This window comes from Pungitius pungitius, chromosome 7 (assembly GCF_949316345.1).
Source record: "Pungitius pungitius chromosome 7, fPunPun2.1, whole genome shotgun sequence".
NCBI lineage: Eukaryota > Metazoa > Chordata > Actinopteri > Perciformes > Gasterosteidae > Pungitius > Pungitius pungitius.
The window spans coordinates 11,938,379-11,953,564 of NC_084906.1; the positions used below are offsets into that span (position 1 = coordinate 11,938,379).

A 15,186-nucleotide genomic window follows, 5' to 3' on the forward strand; every position below is an offset into this window, starting at 1 on the left:
ATTATTGTGGAATTATGAGGTGTTTTTACCAAACAGGTTTTACCTGCTCCACATTCCAAGGAAGAAGAACCTAGTGGGTTCACAAACAGCTTTATTTGAGAAGTGGGTGTTGAAAGTTGATCTGAGGCAACGAGAGCTCAGCCGTCGGCGAGGAAGGGGACTGCTGAGGTGCTGAGTGAGGCAGACTGAATGGAGAAGGCCCCAGAAAACCTTAACAATACCAAACTGGTGTTGTGTTTTGGGAGAAATCGGACAAAAGGTTGAGACGTTTTGGTCAGCTTTGTTCTTGAAGTTGCTGTGTAAGTTTTAGGGAAGAATTGTAGCACCTGAAAGGTTGTGGGTGGTTGGCCGTAGGGTTAAAATATTCTTTCTTTCAGATCTTACCTCTGACTTCTCTTCACTGGTAACCAGTGAAGAGAAGTCAGAGGTAAAACTGGTAACCAGTGAAGACAACGGAGAAGTGGTGTGGAGTCATTATCGCTGTAATAATACTGACCTTTGGCGCATAGGGTAGACTGGGTGTGCTGGGAACCAAAGGGTTGCTCCATGTCCTGTGCTGAAGTGTCCTTGAGCAAAAATTACTCCCCGGGCGCCTTTCCGGCTGCACACTGGAAACATGCCGTTGTCTCTGAACCTGTATGACAATGACAAAGTTGAATCATCCTCTTTCCTTGTTGAGTTGTGCTTAGTATGTCTGCCTGTATATGTGTTTATTGTTTTGTGTAAATGTACAGCGGTTTATAGGCACAGGGACCCCTTCTGGATCGATTCTCTAAAGATAAAAACAAGTCTAACTTTATTTATTTTTTATTTATTGGGGAACTCCATGTAAAAGCTGCAGCAACTCTAATTGGAAAAGTCCGATCAATCACATTGACCGATGAATGATCAATGTCATTCTGACTAAACTGCTCTCTGTTGATCTCCTCCTGTTTTTGTTAAAGGAACTTTAACACTGGAAATGCTGCTGCTCACAGCGTGGCTGCATGTCACTGCCAGATGAAACGTTTCTCCAGTGTGTGTGTGTGTGTGTGTGTGTGTGTGTGTGTGTGTGTGTGTGTGTGTGTGTGTGTGTGTGTGTGTGTGTGTGTGTGTGTGTGTGTGTGTGTGTGTGTGTGTGTGTGTGTGTGTGTGTGTGTGTGTGTGTGTGTGTGTGTGTGTGTGTGTGTGTGTGTGTGTGTGTGTGTGGACAAAGTTTGGACAGTTTGACACAGTACACTCTCGCAAAAGAATGCATGTACACACAGCCATGGCTTTAGATGCCCACAGTCTGAAACCCTATTGCCTCATCGGCGTGCTCATGCAAAAAGGTCAATATAAGTTTGATATCTGTAAACCTGGTAGAGACTCACAAACCGTTGGCTTTCTCACTGTATCACACTCCCACACACACACGCAAAGCACATGCATTACACTCCCCTGTGGTAGCGGATTCTCATTAGCAGACGCTGTGCTGTCTTTAGAGCTGGCAGCCAGCTGGACCGTAGAAGTCACATGGCAGGTGGATTTGGTTACACAGGGGCCTCCCACTTGTCTCATTCTGAGCAAACCTCCACCCCGGCATCTGTTTTGAGGTCCAACGTGTTTCACAAGCACATTGCACAAGGAGGGACGAGACCATGTTGGGATGGTTCCCGCTAGGGTTTCAGTTCAGTATAACTGAGACAAAAATGAAACCGCTGTAAGCTCTTAATGTGATATTGGAAATCAATGTCTAAAATTAACTCTGCCTTTGCACGGTGACATGCAGGTTTATGCAAACTTCAATAGCTGTAGCTTCAGTTAAGGTTCTCTGAGGCTAACTGGTCAGCAGCTTCTGTGATTCAATATCGCTGGTTAAAAAGGGCCAGATGCACACAGTGGAAACTCCCTGCTCTGTGCAGATAAGATACAGCGCTTTGCCAAACAGGTGTTGAACTATGACGACTGAAAGTGTATCCACTCCAGGGACGGTTAACACATGGCTGTGAAGTGGTTTTGATAAGGGTCAATGACCTTTTTGAGGCCAATCAAAGTGGGAATTTCCCCTTTTCAGGGTTGGGTTTGATCCCCCCCAAGTCAAGATCCTCAAGTGTCTCGAATGAGTGCAACGCAGCGGATTTGAGCCTTTACAGTAACGTGGACACTCTGCTACGGTGCACACTGCGCACTGCGCTCCGGTGTTTTCAGGCTTTGGTACTCCAGGCGTTACGCACCGCCTGTTTTGGCAGCTGCTGGGAGCCCGTGCGTGATGCCACCTGTGGAGGCTTCCTTTTAGCCCTTTTGGCACGAGCCGCGGCTGGGTGGGTCCCCAACAGCAGCAACGGCGTCAAAGGGCTGTGGCTTGGCTGGCGTCCATCACATGAGTCACTGACACGTCTTTCGGTTTCAGTTTGGGGACTGGATTTGATGTTGTTTGTATTTGAATTTGCATTTTGGTAAGAATCATTGGTGTTTAATGCAGGTTTGTAACCAGGGTTTGTTTCGAAACAATAAAGGATTGAAAAGTTAAATGAGAATCCAAATAGTAATATTTGCGTCCATCCCTACATTTTACTAAACTATTGGGAAATGTGGTTTGCATTCCAACCTGTTCCACTAAAGGTGAGCTGGTCAGTAGGAACACAGCAGTTTGGGATAATTAATACAACAAAGCCGACACTGTTTTTCCTGCCATTCATTGTCTCAACATAGAGCGCGCCGGTCGGAGTACGCAGGCTCCAGGGCTGCCGACGCTCGTTCGCAACAGTTTAAAAACACCAGCTGGCAATATAGTACAACTATATTAAAAGGAACAAACGTCAAGGAAAAGTAGCTGGATAAAGACCTCTTTGACTGTGAAAACAAATATGGCATCAGAGAGGTGTGTGGCTTGTCAGGGGAGGCTTTCTGAATCTTTCCGACCATGCAACAAGTAGTTCTGAAGAAGCACACTAATAGCCTCAAGCCTTTTCAGAGAATTCAAATTCGCACAGTGTACAAACTAAATAATAGGCGTCCACAGCCAGGAGCACCATCGGATATCGCCCTTGCTGGTACAACAATCAGACAATGACGGATGCAATAGCATTGCTTTCACATCTGTTGGGGCAAAGCCAGATAAAGAGTCCATGGTAAGGGGCTTCATTTGGTGAAATCCAAAATTTGTGTTGAGTTCTATTATTAAAACTGGATTTGTGAGTTTGTAGGCCACGCTAAAACATACATACATTAAATGAAATGCTTTCAATTTGGTTAGGTACTTATAACAATAGGACAACAGTGAATAATGACATTTAAAGCACTCCGTTTAAGCTGGACTAAGGGCCCGTTCCTAATGCGATCAGCGGCTAAAGGGCTCCTGTCAGTCTGCAGGACTGTCATGAGTGTGAGCGCTGGCCTACGGAGATGCAAAGGTATAAATGAAATACTGGCCTACTGCGAAGAGGTTTCCCCACTCGACTGAACCCCGTCCAATGGAATAACCACTACTAGATTTTCTGTATAATTTTGGAACACAATATATTGTGTGCGCACAATGAAATGGAGCTAATGATCTTTTTAAAGAGGCTGGTTTGCTCCTTTGATAAACCCGGGAGATTTCTTTTGAGAGCTAAAGTCTCTGCCTTAATGTTCAGCAAATACAGAGCAGATCTAGATGCAGAATATCTTGCCCATGTTATGGATGCGTTGGCTAATGTGTGTGATAAGGGACCAATTGGGTCACGGATTAAGTCCCTCCTCTTCATGGAAATGATCACTAGCTCATGTCTGCTTCAATGGATGGAATTATGCTGATGTTTGCTGGTCTACATTTATAATATTCAAGGTAGGTTATTTCATCTTAATCATGATTTTTACTTGAATATTTAGGGCAAGACATTTTAAAGCACCCCACCCCTCTCATACTCCACCAATGGGCTTGCCACCACGTCTGACTCTGTCGTTTGCCAGGTCTCTTAAAAGACAAATATTTGTCAATGATGTCGACAGCAGCCTGTTGGTTAGGTCATCCATCACTCCACCCCTGGATGAGCGGACTGCACAGTGCCGATTGGAGCTCCACGTTGTCATTTTAATGCCCATCGAAATGCATGGAAGTATGACTTCCTTTCTCAATCCTTATACACGTGATGCAACCCCCCCCCTTCCCCCTGCTCACGCGCACACTCACTTATAGTTCAGGTCTTTTTTAAAGCCTCAGAGCTCCATGTGTAGACTGGGGGAGAGAGAGAGAGAGAGAGACACGGGGAGGGAAGTAGGGAGGAGTGTGTATCTAGAGCAGAGGACTTGAGCGTGCAACTCCTCCAATGTGGATTTTAACAGTAGCAGTCCAACCAAGGAGATGGCTCTTTAAAAGCCCACCCTGCTGTGATCCCCCTGGCTGGTTTCTTTTCTACCCCCGACCTGTTTCTCGACTGGAGGCATGCCGCTGAAACTCACGGACGAGGGCTTTCCTCCGTCTGTCTGCGTCTCAATGGAAACCTGGCGCGGCGTGGAGGGAGAGGAGAGAGCGCACGCAAGCCGAGAAGTAGAGGAGCGCCCGGAGGAGGAGGAGGAGGAAGAGGAGGAGAAGGAGGAAGAAGAGGAGGAGGATTAGTGGAGATCCGAGCGGAAGGGGGACAAAACGGCCACAAACATGAGTTTGCCAACTAACTGTATGTATCCTGCCCCTTCGGTCCAGGATCGCCATCTCAAAGTGAGGAATGGGAACATCTGCGGGTCGCCGTGCGCGGTCAACCGGCCCATCGACATTGTGCAGAAACGCAGGCGGTAGGCCAGATACGGTTTAAATCCAGATGTTGCAGTTTCACAAATCTAACCGCACAGCTGTCTTTGGGTTTTCAAACCAGTGTCCTGATCGCTTTGCTGACAAGCACTTCAATACGCTTTGATAAGAGCACCATAACGTTACTGTAGTATTAATTCTGGATTTAGACTTTCATTCAAACTAAATGTCTGCTTGCTACAGTATAACTGCACGATAATACTCTTGCAGTGACCTGTTTCTCATTTCTGGAATATCTTTTCCTGAAAAAATATTCTTGTGAAATTCCTAATGTTTCACATGTAACATTTATAGGCTTTCATTTGTATCATTGAATTATATTCCTCACATGCATTTATACTGAGAGTGTACTGTGTCAATATTTATAATATTTACAATTCCAGTATCTCAGAGTACTGATGGTATTTAATAATTTCCTTTATTCTCCTTGCGTCCCTATTATGCCACTCATGTTTACGGGAACCTAACCTTGACCTTATGGTGGTAGAAGTTAATCCAACAGTTCCATCACAAGCATGTAGAATTCATTTGTACAGTAACTCGTAGTAGTAATTTGCTTACTTTTAATGTAAAAAATCAAGTTTAACAATGTCACGGGTCAGTCTGCAATTTGCTGGTCACAGAAAAATGTATGTGTGTTTGCTCTTTGAGAGTTTATTAATGCAAGTGAAACACTTACAAAACAGTATCTTACACACAGACTTCCCTGAAAGCATTCTCAAAATGTACAAAGAAAATTAGTTAAAAGTTTAAGGATTCATAATAGAATATCTTTAATTTATTCTACGTTCTCAGGGTCAAAGCTGACTGCTTTTATTACAGCTTAAAATGACACCCTTTTTTCCCTTTTTTAAAAAAAAAAATCACAAACCAGAAACGTATATACATACAAAGTATAGTTTACTGCTCATGCATTGGACCACACACATTACATTAGTACATTGGTAGAGTCTGCCTGAAAATGGTTGCTGACTTAAGGGTCACTCAAGTAAATGGGAATAATTTTGCAGCCAGCGTTTCAGAAAACTCTGACGACATCAGCCTTGTTGGGCGGGAGGGGGATCAAAGTGTGTTAATAACGTCAACCCACTAATAAAAAAAAACTTCAAAGCAAGATTCCTAACGAAAGCCGGTGCTGACGTATTTCGAAGACTGATGAATTAAACACATGTGTGTATAAAGACAGAGTGAGTAGAGTGCACTTCATCCAACTCAAGTTTCTCTCTGCTTGCAGAGATGCACAATGCCTAAATGTTACAAGTTGTGAAACTAAACCACAATCCTCCTTTTTGTTCAAAACTATCCAGATTTTTCTCAAATTAAGGCAAAAACCAAACCTAATCACTGAAACAAACCAAACCTAATCACTGAAACAACTTAACTATCTAACCAGGAACCGCACTCAATGGACTCTCTAACATAGTGTAACAGCCTTAAGTAAGAATTTGGTGAAATTCTACTCCACATTTGCACAGCCTTAATTCTAATATAAAAAAGTAAGCGTACTTACAGATGTTTTTCTATTTAGTTATTTGTCCAGTAGGAAATGCAGTAGGGACAATTTGGATTTGGGGGTTTTGTCTGCTGTCCCTCCTGCATTTTGTCAGCTGCAATGTGTTGCTTGATTCAACTTCTTTGCATGCCTGTCATTTTATAGTTTGTGTTTATTGTTTAATATGCTGTTCTGATTTGGTCATGTGCTGCAAATGTCTCCTGTTTTAGGTGAACGCGCTCGTGGCCAGATTGTGAATCCTTTAGCCAGAGCATCAGGTGGCAGACGTACATTTCAGGATTGGCCTTTTTATTTATGTATTTGTAGCATATGCAGGATTTTAATTTATAAAGTTATTAACAGTTAGGAAGGGGAATAACTATTTTCTTGATAACTAAATGTGGATGTCATTTTAGACAAGCAGAGCAGCACAAGTAGGAGGCTTAGTCAAGTTATTTTGATAAACAAGTTATATTTTGATACAAAGCAGTAGGGATTACGTCCTGACAAAGCGACCTGGCAGCCCTGATGCCCGTAACCATAGTAGCTCATTCCTGCTTGGGTGCACGTGGGGGGCAAAGGGGCCAAACACATCTGAAATGTTGTTCACACAAGGATTTTTCAAGATAGTTAAATACAATAGAAACATTTGGCTAAAGCACATACAATAACAATCCATGGAAATGACCAATCACAACCCCCCCCCCAAAAAAATACATGATGATAACAATAACATAACGGATATTTATTTGGGGGGGGACTTTGGTTACTCGGCGCTTTTGCTGTTTTAGGCACCGTGGAGTCTGATGACTTGATTTGGTTCGTAGTAGAGGGCTTCGGTCAGTATTGCTCTTTTGGTCTGAAGACTTATAACTTCAGTGATGATGATGATGCAGATGGTGATGACGCAGAATGCCATCCGCCTCTTAGTTACTCATCATGATCCCAGTATGGACCTGCATAGACTCATACACTGAGCATGGGAGCTAACCGCTAATCGGTGGCATTAATGATGGTTGGAATTATGCAGCAGTCATCAAAGTTCTGTGAATGTGAGGCCTTGTGCTCTTTGCTGCTTGTGAAATGACACACGAAACACACCCCACTTTATAGTTTTCATAGTGCTTCGATGATTACCTCTTTGTTTTTACTATTCATGGGAATATTTGAAGATCCGAGGGTTTGAAACGGTAACACCGGTTTTCTCCAATGCAAATGTTAAGCTTCACCTTTTGGTAAGGGAAAGCTCAGGCAATGGCTTCACTAACCCTGATAGTGTGTGAAGTCGGAGGCCACATAAAATTAAAATAATGTTGATTTAAAACAATTAGGCTTATATAAAAGCCCACTAATGTGTCTTAACTGACAGGCTGTTACTTATTTGCAGATGCAGGAAGTGATCATTTGCTAAAGGCGTTGTACTAGCTCTGTGAACCTGGTGGTTTTGATCAAACTATTTTCAGGTGTAACTACTAATTTGGGGGCAGCAGCCCTTCAACTGTCGAGTCACCTCAACTGTTACGTCTCACGTCTCCTCCGTTACCAGAAAAATTCATCATAACATTTTGAGCGATTAAGGAAATTAAAACTGTGATTTAATGGATCTGGTCAGAAAGGAGCTTTGACAAACCCTCATCAGATCAGGACACCAGTGTCAGCCTGCCCCTCCTAGAGATTCTGAAATGAGATCTGACCTTTGGTGGTGTCACAGCAGGTTGGCCCGCCCTCTGGGCCTCGGCCCATGTCAGCACACTGCGACGTGACGCACGGCTCACTCCGCATGAGGTCAGAGGTCACAGCAAGCCGCCAGCATGTTGCAACGTAATGCAAATGAAGAGCCGCGTTAGCTCTCTGACTGAGACGAGCTATGAGTACCAGCTGACTGTATCAGTCGTCTCATTTGGCCCCTGCAGCTGGCGGGGTTTATCTCGCCTGTGCTAACAATGTTGATGGATTTCTCGCTCCAGACTTCAGCACCATTTTTTTTTCTATACTGGTCACAGGAATCTCTTGCCTTTTTGTGTCCTTCGTCCTATTCCTTCTGTAATATGGATCTGATGGGTTTGATTCAGTTGGTTGTCCCCCCATATTTAATTCCGCAAAACTTGAAACACTGATTCAGTGAAGGGTGACCAATAACAATACATAGTCTTGAAAAAAGAAGTATTCAATAGAATGCTACCCTAAAGTGGTCCCCCAAAGCGATTGTAGACGAAGCTGCTATAGAAACACAGGAGGAATTTTTGGCACAACTTCACCCATTGTACTTTCAAAGTGCATGACGATGGGGAACAGTCTGAAAAGGTCAAAACTCCATGAATATTTGTAGTTTAAATAACTTTATTGTGAGTGATCTCACTCAATAGATCCATACTGCAAGTTGCTGGAGTTTTTCCTCTTTGAGTAACATGGCAGGATAAACTAGGCACATTTTTTTTGTTTAATTTTAAATCATTGATTATACAAAAGCAAGGTTGAAGATCATGTTATCTGGGGCAGTTTATAGTCAGTAAATTAACCAATTCAATATCTGAAGTGAACTTCAACTTCAAAAACAATCAACCTCAACTAAAGGTCAACTTTTACCAGCGTGTTCAACCAAGTGTCACAATCCTCCTCAGAGGACAAATAATTCAAATCTTTCAGTATGCAGTTATGCATTGGACATTTAAATCGTATGCTAAAAGACGCTTGTATATGAAGAGTAACTTGTCTCTGTTCAAAGATGGTGAAGGACTCCCCATCCACGCACTCCTCCCAAGACTTTTACTTCCACCCAGTCGATCTGGTTTTGGTTTAAAGTTCACAAACAGCTGCCATTTCCCTGATGTACTGCAGTGTTCCCCACAGCTGTTGCAAGTGATGTCATGATAATGTCATACATCCTTTCAGTTTCTGCCCCGGGGATTTATTTTCTTTGGGGTTACAAAAGGAGAGCACTCAAGATCTTGAGTTTACAGTAAACACGTCTTTTTTGAGAAGGATCCATCGCCCCTAGTTTTGAATACTTAAAAGATACATACGGTGAATCATTCATTCAGCTAACAGTCTTGCAGGAATTTCTGACCCTGCGGGTGACTGCTGAAAGGAAATATTGACGTGGCTGTTCACTGGACTTGATCCCAAATTGTTCACGCAATTTCGCTGCTGACGCCTCGACCCGCTTAACCTCAGGACGCCTCTGCACGGCGTCTTTTGAGTCACTCCTCTGCTCTCCTACAACAAACACGCCTCAACAGAGATCCCACTGCGTCCGCGAGAGCTCGGCCAGCTGGCTCCTGACGTTCATCGTCCTTTTGTGCGTTTCATAGCATCCTCTGTGTTGAAGATTCATATTTGGTGGAAAAGCGGAAGGGCATCGAGCGCAGTGCCGGGTCAGGAATGATTGCCGGCCTTAGAGCGGGTCGATCGGCATTGCAGCGGCTGTCATGAAACCACAGCTGACGTCAGCAGACAAGTGAGACTGTGTTTGCGTGACTGTGTGTGTGTGTGTGTGTGTGTGTGTGTGTGTGTGTGTGTGTGTGTGTTCTCGTGGAGAACATCACTGGAAGAATAGTGGACTGAGTGTTATCCTGACATCTGTGACTCCAGGAATGAGGATCAACTGTGGCACAGGGACAGCTGTGTTTCCCGTTATCCTTGATGCAGGATTACACAATAGTGCGGCCGATGGGCTTTAATGTAAACCAAAGCAATGAGGAAATGAGGCGTCCACATGCAGTCTGCGTCAGCGCCGTCACTCCCAGGTGAACTCCATCGCCTACAGAGACGTCAGGAGTTTGCCTCCACAGCAGGATGCCAGGTGGGGAAATCCCTGTGTTTTAGTTTCCATCGGGATTACAAGGAGTGTAGTGTTATGATGATGTGTCTGTGTGTGAGTGCTTTAAAGATGTCTTTGGTTTATCATGTGTGCACATTGCATCAGGTCACGCTGAAGCTGTGCCCTGTTGCAGCATGTTTAAGTAGATGAGATGTGACAAAAATAAATGACCATTGCCACTATTAATGCTTTGAATACCAATTAAGCATATGTAGAAATATTGATCATATATGGATGCATCGAGTACCAATTGTGATATTTAAACTCTGCTGATATTTACGCCTCACTGGAACTCACTTGGGTATATTTGAAAGTTACTTTGGGTAGGAAATGCTGTTTAGAAGAAAATAATGTAGGATAACATTCAGAAACTATTTAATATGGGTGTGTAATTTTGAGGGTGATCCGTCATTTGCTTTATCAGTCAGGAATGATACCATTCCACTATGTGATCCCCAATAGAATATGCACAAAATACTCTTAATTGATTTAAATTGTTGTCCAATGTCTGTCTGTTCGATTCAGTAACAATCTTGTTCATTGCACTGTTGTTAATGGTAATCTTAAATAACTGGTGCGTACAAACCAATTAAGACAAAAGCACAGAAAAACTTAGCGAAAACACACCACCCCGTTGTCTCCATCTAGTCGTGTCCCGCTGAGCAGCGATGTGATTGGCCGCTCCTGGTTTGCCCCTTTGGCTAATTAGTGGAGGAAGTGGCACACTCCTGCCTTACCTTTACTGAAAGATGCCAATTAGTGCAGTATGAACATGATTAGAGGAACACTCAGCGTGTGCGCGTGTGTGTGTGTGTGTCCTGAGCTGCTTAGTTGTGCACCAATGATGATGTAAGTTTGTTTGATTTTCAGGTCGATTCTGGAGCCAAATCTAGATCTCTACTGCTGGGGCTATAATCACATGCTGCCTGTTTGTGTGAGAGTGTGTTCGGTTCTGGCCCAGTGTGTTACCCTACCTACCAGTTTCTAATCATGTTAATAGTGATCTGCCACTGTATGGATTTCTCCCCGGCTGGACGGACAGAGCTAATCACTGCACATAGACCTTACGATCAATACACGTCCGGAGGAGTGAGGCGCCCAGCACACCAAAAAAACACTTGAGCACTTCCCCCGGTCCCATTCATATCTAAAGGACCATTCAGCTAAAGTTCATCTAGTTTGACTTTCTTTAACCGCAGCGCCACAGTTCAAACACCAAAGACTACAAAAAAAGGTTCCCGCAAAAGTGTTTTTTGACCAAACAACAAATCCCTGCCAGCTCCGGTCTACCCGCCAAACCGCCCTAGGATATGGATCAAGGCCTTTTATGTTCAGCCTGTGACCATTTTTAAGAGTCCTTCCTCTGCCTGTAGGTCAAAGGTCACACAAAAAATAATAACACAGCAGCTGGTTTGACTCTGTGCAACCTTCTCCTCCCCTTGGCTATATTTAGAGAGACATGAGTTGCTCTGAGATCAGATGTTGATGTTGGACACAGAGTGTTTGCTCTGTTTGGACAGCTATCCACAGTGGCCGATCTGGATGGAAAGAGCAACTGGCTCTACGAGGAGGTGTGGCGCTCCGTTTCAATCCAAAATGATTGTAATCAACACGCAAAGTAGTTTTTTAGAATGAGTCAAATTTAATGGTTCTTTGAAACGTTCTCTTTTCTTCTCTCTGCAGTGGACTGATTACAGTGAGACTGCAGTAATTCAACCTGTACAGGGTGGTAAATCAAATGACCCAAGATATACATTTTAGTGTATTTTGAATTTTGAATTTTTGTTCAAATTTGCTTCCATGAGGTGAGAATTGCAGTGACTGGATCCTAGGTGAGCTTGCGCGTCTTATCGCAGTGTCTTTGATGCGACGTGGTAGGAACAAACGGTTCACTGGAAGTGGCCAGCGAGTGGCCCTGTATTTATTTTTTCTGACACCAATTGTTGGTTGATCATGTTATCAATCGCATCTTGAGGCCTCTGTGGTTTCAGTGCTACTTTCTAGACGTCTGTGTCCTCCGTTTCTCTTGCATTGTTGTGTCTCCTGATATCCAGGCTGAATTAAGCTTGCCTAGTCATTGCTTATGCAGCGGCAAACTTGTAGAGCATATACGGGCAGATTAAGCCAGCTGGTTGCCTTGTTCAAGAGCATTTTTGATGTTGAGCTATGCGACGTTCTGAAACGCTTGGTATTACCACTGTGAGAAGTAAACTTTTAACATAGCCAGTGTAGACAGTAAGTATCTTGTAGACCTATTTTTAAAAAATGATTTCTGGGCATTTCTAAGCGTTATTACAAATAAAGGAGATGACTTTAAATGCGTGAGAGCTGCAACAAAGATCCTTGACTTCACTCAAACCGGAGACATCCTAATTTCATGTTTCAATTGATTCATATTGTGATGAAATCATGAATCTAGATATTCCAATACAAAATAATGTATTTGAAAAATCACTAAAAGTGTGATGAATTTCTGTTAACTATTGCCGTCTACTGATTAATCTGTATATTTATGCACGCTGGGAAACTTATTCAGTGTCATCTAGAAATATTTCTTTGTTACGTCTAATATAACTTAAAGCTGTTCATTTTGCCCTAACCTCATTATCAAGGAAGTATTTCATTCACTTTTGAGTATAGCATGTCTTGACCATGTGGTTATTTTATTTATTGTTTAAGAAAACATGCTATATCTCATACATCGTTATCAAGATGACATACTATGATAGAAAACGTTGACAATATTGCTCGGCCTTACATTCATGGTCTGTCTTAACTGTTAGAATAAAGATTTATTTCATTAGCACAGGGTGAAGTTGAAGAAAAGGAGGTAAATACTGCTCATTAAAAGGCAGCGTTTAGGAGTTTGTTTGATCAACATGGAAACCGTTTGGACACACGGACTGCAGTTGAATGAATCAGATGATCGTGCTTTGATGTGCACGGATCTGTATCTGCATGAATAACCTTCCTGCTCGGTCTTCTCCACTCTCGCTACCCAACATGTCCTTGAGTCTGCTGTCATGAGCATGTAACCCCCTCCCCCCATTACACACACACAAAACACACACACACACAGACCGTTGTGATTTTTAGGTGGAAAGATCTGGCGGCTGGCTAGATGAGAGGGAAGCAGGGTGTTTTTCTTGTGCTTCCAGACCAAATACAATAGGTTTGAGGTGTAAAGCAAACAAACCGCCTTTTAGCCCCTGAACTCTTACTACCACATACTCACCGACCCATACACATGTGTGTACGCACACTCACAGGCACGCAGATCACATACAGTGTTCCCTAGTCTGTTTTCTTCCTCACCTCTTGCCTCCTTCCTGGTGTGATGCCTTACCCCTCCAAGCCAATTCCCACGCTTTAAGGAACGAAAACAGGAGGGAGCGTGTGTGTGTGAATTGACCTTTAGCCCTGGATCGGTGTCATCCCCTCATCAGATAACATCTGGCCTTGATGCTTGTTTTCTGTGTCGCTCACATACATAACAAAGTTCCTTAAATCCCTCGTCCCTGGTTCCCATGACTGCAACATGGGTGCACGGAGGATATCTGAAACTGGGCTTTATAGACATTTTTAAATGAATATATTGTAGTGCTGTTCACTGGGGTATGATGTTTTATTTCATTAAATACAGTTTATATCAATGTGTACATGAAACCGATCAGTTACAATATTTAAATAGTTAATAGTTTTAATAATTGATTTCATTTTCTTTTTTTTGATTTGACATATTCATTAATTGAGTAATTAATAGCATTACGCAGCTTTAGCAACAAAAGCAGCAAAAGGCAAATGAGCAAACACTCTGCCTGATGATAATATGGAAACTTTCTTGTTTACCACTTCCGCACTTTGCCATCTTATTGTTTGCTTTCGAAAAGATCCGTCCTCTCCAAATGTCGAAGAGGTGCAAACTAAACATCCTGGGAACAAAAGCAGAAGTTCGGATGTGGGTGTAGAGGAGGTGTGTGTGTGTGTGTGTGTGTGTGTGTGGTTTAGTAAAACAGAGTTAAAGAGAGAAAAGGGAGCCTTTACCTACGTCAGAGAAATGGTGAAACAATGCAGGAGACGGAGCAAGGTCAACTTGTTATGTATGCTGCAACTGCACAAGACGCCAGGCTGCCTGCCTGTCTGTTTATCCGCCTCTGTCTGTTTAAAGGTGGCATGTCTGTCGTAGCTAGTTGAAAAAGCGTTTTTGTCCTTACCAGCTTTTGGCTTGATATCCTTTTTAAATTAGTTCTATTTAAAAAAAAAAGAAATTGTGTGGAGCTAAATTCCCAAAGCAAGATTTCAGCAGCGGCCCGTTAGTGGGACGTTGCAGTACCACGTTTCCTCAGTAGTGGGAGCGGTCTCCCTTTCAGACGCCTGTTGGCTTCTGCTACTTCTGGATGAGAATGAAGGCCATTGACCTGCAGTTGCTGCTGAGCTCAGAACCTCTACACGTCAGTGGTGCACGTAGGCTTTTGAGTATTTGTCCGTGTGGGAGTATAATCAATGCTTTAAAGAAGGGCAAAATCAATAAATGTGATTAATTATCCAGACGGTGCCATCCACCTCTGCTATAATGGACAGCTACAACAATGTCATATTTGTTGATGTTTAGGGTTGACGTAGACACAGACAACCTTTCACTCTCACATTCATCCACCTCTGGGCAATTATAGAGTCCGGTACAACGAGAACATGAAATCCGATTTGTTGGTTTACTGTACTTAAGGATCGGTCGACACCATCCAACCTTGTTCCATCTTAGTAGCAGCTGCAACAATCTACACTGTAACATGTCCTTGCTTCCATATCCTACCTCCTCAGCTCGATACAAGTTGAAAAGCAAATATGGAGGAGTGTACGTCTTGTATTTCTACTTGCAGTCAGGTGAAGCACTCAACCAATCAGAACGAAACGGTCCTCCATGTATGTATTCATGAGGAGGGGAGAAATCATCTCGCCTGCAGGGGGTACCTACGTTCGCTCCGTCACAAGTCTCCCGTTCCCCTCGTTCCTGGCAGGCAGATCTATTTATAGCTTCTGACGTCACTGGTCTCCTCTGATGGAGCCTCGTCAAGGCCGACTTCACTGAGGGGGGGGGGGTGAAGGTGTAAATACGGTTGGGTGAGG

At 43.3% G+C, this 15,186-nt stretch overlaps 1 protein-coding gene across 7 annotated transcripts in view; it reads left to right on the plus strand.

Annotated features, from left to right (window-relative positions):
- LOC119216916 (cAMP-specific 3',5'-cyclic phosphodiesterase 4D-like) overlaps positions 1-15,186 on the plus strand; it is a 60,280-nt gene that overhangs the window by 30,503 nt on the left and 14,591 nt on the right. The window contains exon 1 of one of the 7 annotated variants that reach the window (XM_037470146.2): positions 4,162-4,731. The exons of the other annotated variants lie outside the window; for them this stretch is intronic. Coding sequence (XP_037326043.1) covers positions 4,598-4,731 — 134 coding nt within the window. The 5' untranslated portion in view covers positions 4,162-4,597. Of the gene's footprint in view, positions 1-4,161; positions 4,732-15,186 lie in introns of those variants that run through there. 7 annotated transcript variants of the gene reach the window in all.